The sequence below is a fragment of the Tribolium madens genome, unplaced genomic scaffold (genome assembly GCF_015345945.1).
Source record: "Tribolium madens isolate multiple individuals breed KSU strain unplaced genomic scaffold, Tmad_KSU_1.1 Scaffold_19;HRSCAF=116;Tcas5.2_LG9, whole genome shotgun sequence".
NCBI classification, from domain to species: domain Eukaryota; kingdom Metazoa; phylum Arthropoda; class Insecta; order Coleoptera; family Tenebrionidae; genus Tribolium; species Tribolium madens.
The window spans coordinates 2,919,860-2,925,044 of NW_025400983.1; the positions used below are offsets into that span (position 1 = coordinate 2,919,860).

Consider the following 5,185-nt stretch of genomic DNA (forward strand, 5'->3'; position numbering starts at 1 on the left):
AAGCACATATTTTGTGATGTTTTTTCAAAAATACAACAAAAAAATTGTCAAATTAGCTCAAAAATGGTGTCATTTGTGTCCATTTACATAAATTAAGCACTTTTGAACTAAAAAATTTTTTTGCAAATTTTGTTATATTTACCAAATCAAAAATCACAAAATTATGTTAATAGTTACATTTTTTGTTTCTTTTCAAGGGTTTCGGCACGTTTTTAAACAAGAAACGCATTTATTTCGAAGAATTTTTTCAAAAATACAACGAGAAATTGTCAAATTAAGTCACAAATGGTGCCCGTTGTGTTTTTTTTTAAATGACGCACTTTTTGAGCCAAAAACTTAATTAATCTTCTAAGATTTTACTATAACGAATCAAAAAATTGCCAAATTAGATTAAAAATTGCGTTTTTCGTGAGATTTGCACGTTTTTAAACTAAAAACGTATTTATTTCGAGAAATTTTTTCAAAAATACAACGAAAAATTGTCCAAAAATGTTAAAAATGGTGTCAAAAACTTAGTTTCTTACAAGATTTTGCTAAGTATACGGAACTAAAAAATCTATAGGTACATTATATCAAAAATGTTATTTTGTATTTTTTTCAAGTACGTTTTTAAACTAGAGACGCATTTATTTAAAGAAGTTTATTAAAAACACAACAAAAAATCGTTTAAATTAGGTGTAAGATGGTGTTATTTTAGTCACTTTTTGAGTTAAACACTTTCAAGGCATTCAAATCTTTAATCAAATTTTTAGTTTATTTTTTGTATTTTTGTAGGGTTTTAAACCCATAACGCATTGATTTCATAAAATTTTTACAAAAATTTAACGAAAAATTATCAAATTAGATCAAAAATATGGTCATTTTAGTCTTTTTTAAACATTCAGGCATTTTTTTGATTTAAAAACTTAGTTTTTAAAAAAATGACATTTTTTGTTTCCATTTCGAACGTTCTTACACGATTTTAAACCAGAAACACATTTATTTTAAAGATTTATTCAAAAATATCTAAAAAATTCTCATATTAGGCTAAAAATAGTGTCATATTTAAGCACAATAAGCAGTTTTTGGGCTACAAACTTAGTTTTTTTAAGATTGTGCTACACCTAACCCAAAAAATCGCTAAATTAGTTTAAAAAAGGCATTTTTTGTTTTTTTTTTGATCGTTTTTACATAATTTTGAACCAAGGATGCATAAATTAGGTCGGAATCAAGCTTATTAGCAATTTTTTGACTTAAAGACTCAGTTTTTGCTAAAGTGGATTAAATTAGGTAAAAGTGACATTATTTATATTTTTTTTTGCGCTTTTCAGTATGTTTTTCTGCTGAAAAGCAATTATTTCAAGAACCAGTTTTAAGTTTACTTATATTTTATTACAATTTGGTTAATTTTTTTGTCAAATTGTTAAATCCAGAACCAAGCCTTATCCAAAAACATTGAGACAACTTTAAATAATATTTATTTCATGAAGTTTTTTTATTAAATGTTTCTTTTGATTCTCAACTCACCTTCGTTGGTGTGTAATAAAGGGTTTGCTCGACCGTCAGGCCCGGAATAAGATCGCACTTGTGGGTCACATACCCACACCTTTGCTGAAAAAGGCTCAAATTCATTGGATGATTGTTGAGTAGAATTTGCCCTCGGGTGGGCCCTTGAACCCGTCGCGAAATAACATCCAGAAGGGCCTTTTTCCCGCTCCCTTTGGACCCCAAAACGGCCAAAACCTCCCCCGAGTGCACCTTCATGGAGACGTCTTTGAGGATCACCCCGGTTTTGATGCTCCCCAGCAGTCTCTGCATGCAGGACCCCGGCTCGACCTAAAACCCTATCAAAACCAAATTTTCACCAAAAATTTAAATACCTGTCCCGAGTAGAACACATTTGACAATTCTAGGACGTAGTCGCTTGAAATCATTCCTCCAACACGCAGGTAGACACTGAGTGGAAGTCAGGTTTGAGCCTCGAGGTGCCCCCTCCAGCCCACAAACTCGTGAATTGAGGCTTTTTGCGGTTGGCAGCCTCCAGTGTGCGTTTTGGGCCTTTAAAGAAGCCACTCGTGGTTGCTTCCACTCCGTTGTGTTGGCAGCGGATTCTTTGACGTCAGAGAAGCCAGTTGAACGGCATCCAGGGGCACCGCTTCAGTGGTTTTAGTGCAACAGTGAAGTTCATTTTGTTCAAATGTGCGACTTTGGGGACAATTCGGGGAAAAAGGCGCCAAAAACATGACCGGTGAGTGAAAAACGCAAATTGCGAGAGATTTAAACGCTAGCGCAAGACACCAACCCGGAGGAAAAATGCCAAAAGTCCGGTTATTTGTCGCAAAATCCGGGTGAATTGAGACTTTCGCCCAAGTTTTGTTTATTCAAATCCGGGCCCCAAGCGTGAAATATTTAATTTTAATGAAAATCAATGGAAAGTGTGTGACCCCAAAAATGAGCATTTTCCCCCAAAATCCGAATTATATAATAGAAGAATTTGGGGAATTCAGGACGTTCCACTACACGCCCAAAACAATATGCATTCAGCAGGAATTTGATTTTTCCTGCTAATTAATTACCAAAACAATAATTTGATTTTTTTCTGTTGATTAATCAAAAGCGTCTAGATGCGCTTCCTGCTCAATTATGCAAATTCCTGGAGGATTAAAGATGATTTCCTGGTGTTCACACGAGCAGAAATTTCGATAAATCTTTTTTTTTGCTCGAGTAACAAGAGAAATCTCGTTATTTTCCGTATTTATCAGCAGGAATGAGGTTAGGCCAGCAGGGAAATGTGGTAAAAAGTTAATTTTTGTTTTGATTTAGGTTAGCCATCTGCTTCGGCAATTAAAATGCTCACTAAATCTCACAATTCAACATATGTCTCTCCGAAATCAATTAAATTAGTTGAGGATAATCGCGAATTACGAAACGTCGAGTTCCGCAACTTCCTATTTAATCAGTCAAGGATACCAACTGTTGATAAATCTGCAAGCAATTTGTTTTTGTGTGACGTCAGTTTGGCTCCCGGTGACCACTTCAGCAAACAATAACTTGTGATCAAAGAATAACAATGTAATGATTCATGATTTTGTAATAATAAGCGCCAAGTTTTCGAGTACTGTTAGTGCATTTTCTGTCGCTATTGACGGAACTGTATCTGCATCATATACCAGATGGTTTCCTGTGTTTTGCATTGGCCCAGATTCCATTAATGACGAAATTTTTATCGGTGGAAAGGTGCGCCGGTCATTGGATTGGTAAAAGTTAGGTCACAATTTTGCACTAAGAAAAGAAAATTCCAAATAATTATTTGTTTTACTGACATTGGCATTTCATGCTTTTCGTGGCGTACAACTCGTGCAGAACTAAAGCGAATTTTGCATAAGTAGCGAGACATTTTTTCGAAATCGGCCGTAAAGAAGCACTTTTCCAGACTCAAATGTCATTAATCAAAATCATCTATTAAGTAATTTTTTACATTTATGTCATTATTTTTGCATAAATAAAGTTAATTTTTTACACTGATGGTCATTTTGGCATATGAGAACTAAAAAAAAACATATTTCCGAAATCGTCCGTAAAGAAGAACTTTTTCGGACTCAAATGTTATTAGTCAAAATCGTCTATTAACCAATTTTTTGCCTTTATATTATTATTTTTGCATTGTTAAAGAGAAAAAGAGTTTCTTTTTTAAATTGTTATTAAAGAAGTACTTTTTTGGACAAAAATGTAATATCATTTTCAAAATCGGCCGTAAAGAAGCACTTTTCCAGACTCGAATCTCATTAATCAAAATCGTCCATTAAGTAATTTTTTACATTTGTAATTTTTTTGATAGAGAGAGAAATCGTTAGTAAATAGTACTTTTTCGAACTTAAATGTAATATCATTTCGGAAATCAGCCGTAAAGAAACACTTTTCCAGACTCAAATGTCATTAATTAAAATCATCAATAAAGTTATTTTTTACAAATTATGCTCATTTTTACATAACAGTGACAAAAAAAACATATTTCTGGAATCGTCCGTAAAGAAATACTTTTCTGGACTCAAATGTCATTAATCAAAACCTTCCGTTAAGTAATTGTTTACATTTATGTTATTATTTTTGCATAGTTAGAGAGATAAAAATATTTTTTTTCAAATCGTTAGTAAAGAAGTACTTTTTCGGACTGAAATGTAATATCATTTCCAAAATCGACCGTAAAGAAACACTTTTCCAGACTCAAATGTCATTAATCAAAATCAATAAAGTTATTTTTTTACATTTTATGGTCATTTTTGCATAAGGGAGAAAAAAAATCATATTTTCGAAATTGTCCGTAAAGAAGTACTTTACCGGACTAAAATGTCATTAATCAAAATCGTCCATTAAGTAATTTTTTACATTTATGACATTATTTTTACATAAATAAAATTAATTTTTTACACTGATGGTCATTTTTGCATATGAGAGACAAAAAAACATATTTCCGAAATCGTCCGTAAAGAAGCACTTTTTCGGACTCAAATGTTATTAGTCAAAATCGTCTATTAACCAATTTTTTACCTTTATGTTATTATTTTTGCATTGTTAGAGAGACAAAAATAGTTTCTTTTTTAAATTGTTATTAAAAAAGTACTTTTTCGGACAGAAGTGTAATATCATTTTCGAAATCGGCCATAAAGAAGCACTTTTCCGGACTCAAATGTCATTAATCAAAATCGTCCATTAAGTAGTTTTTTGCATTTGTTATTTATTTTTTTTTTTTGATAGTTAGAGACGCAAAAAGATATTTTTTTAATCGTTAGTAAAAAGTACTTTTTCGGACTGAAATGTAATATCATTTCCGAAATCGGCCGTAAAGAAGCACTTTTCCAGACTCAAATGTCATTAATCAAAATCGTCAATAAAGATATTTTTTTACATTCATCTGGTCATTTTTGTATATCCATAAAAATGTAAAACTCAAAAGACCGTCTTTTTATTTCATTTTTAACTAGTATAAAGTCCGTTTCAAATTTTTAATATTCAAAGTTGTTTTGTTTCACTTTTTTAAATCAATTTCTTTGAGTACTTTTTTAGGATCTAGTTTAAAAAAAATTGTTTTAAAGTCTAAATTCTAAATTTTTAACAAATTTTAGTATTTTTTTGGCATTTGTTGCGTTTCAAATTAAATTTTGTTTCCCACTTTTGAAATATAGTATTTTTCAAATTAAAGTATATG

At 31.3% G+C, this 5,185-nt stretch overlaps 2 protein-coding genes across 2 annotated transcripts in view; one reads left to right on the plus strand and one right to left on the minus strand.

The window, feature by feature from the left end:
- The window catches only part of LOC123012379 (ATP-binding cassette sub-family G member 5), a 6,878-nt gene extending 4,858 nt beyond the window's left edge, over positions 1–2,020 (minus strand). Inside the window, exons 1-2 of the mRNA XM_044410251.1 lie at positions 1,860–2,020; positions 1,507–1,815 (exon numbers count right to left, since the gene is read on the minus strand). Of these exons, the coding sequence (XP_044266186.1) occupies positions 1,507–1,815; positions 1,860–1,913 (363 nt within the window). The 5' untranslated portion in view covers positions 1,914–2,020. The remainder of the gene's footprint in view (positions 1–1,506; positions 1,816–1,859) is intronic.
- Positions 2,021–2,034: 14 nt separating this feature from the next.
- LOC123012370 (ATP-binding cassette sub-family G member 8) overlaps positions 2,035–5,185 on the plus strand; it is a 21,008-nt gene continuing 17,857 nt past the window's right edge. The window contains exon 1 of the mRNA XM_044410239.1: positions 2,035–2,227. The gene's annotated coding sequence lies outside the window, so the exon portion shown is untranslated. The remainder of the gene's footprint in view (positions 2,228–5,185) is intronic.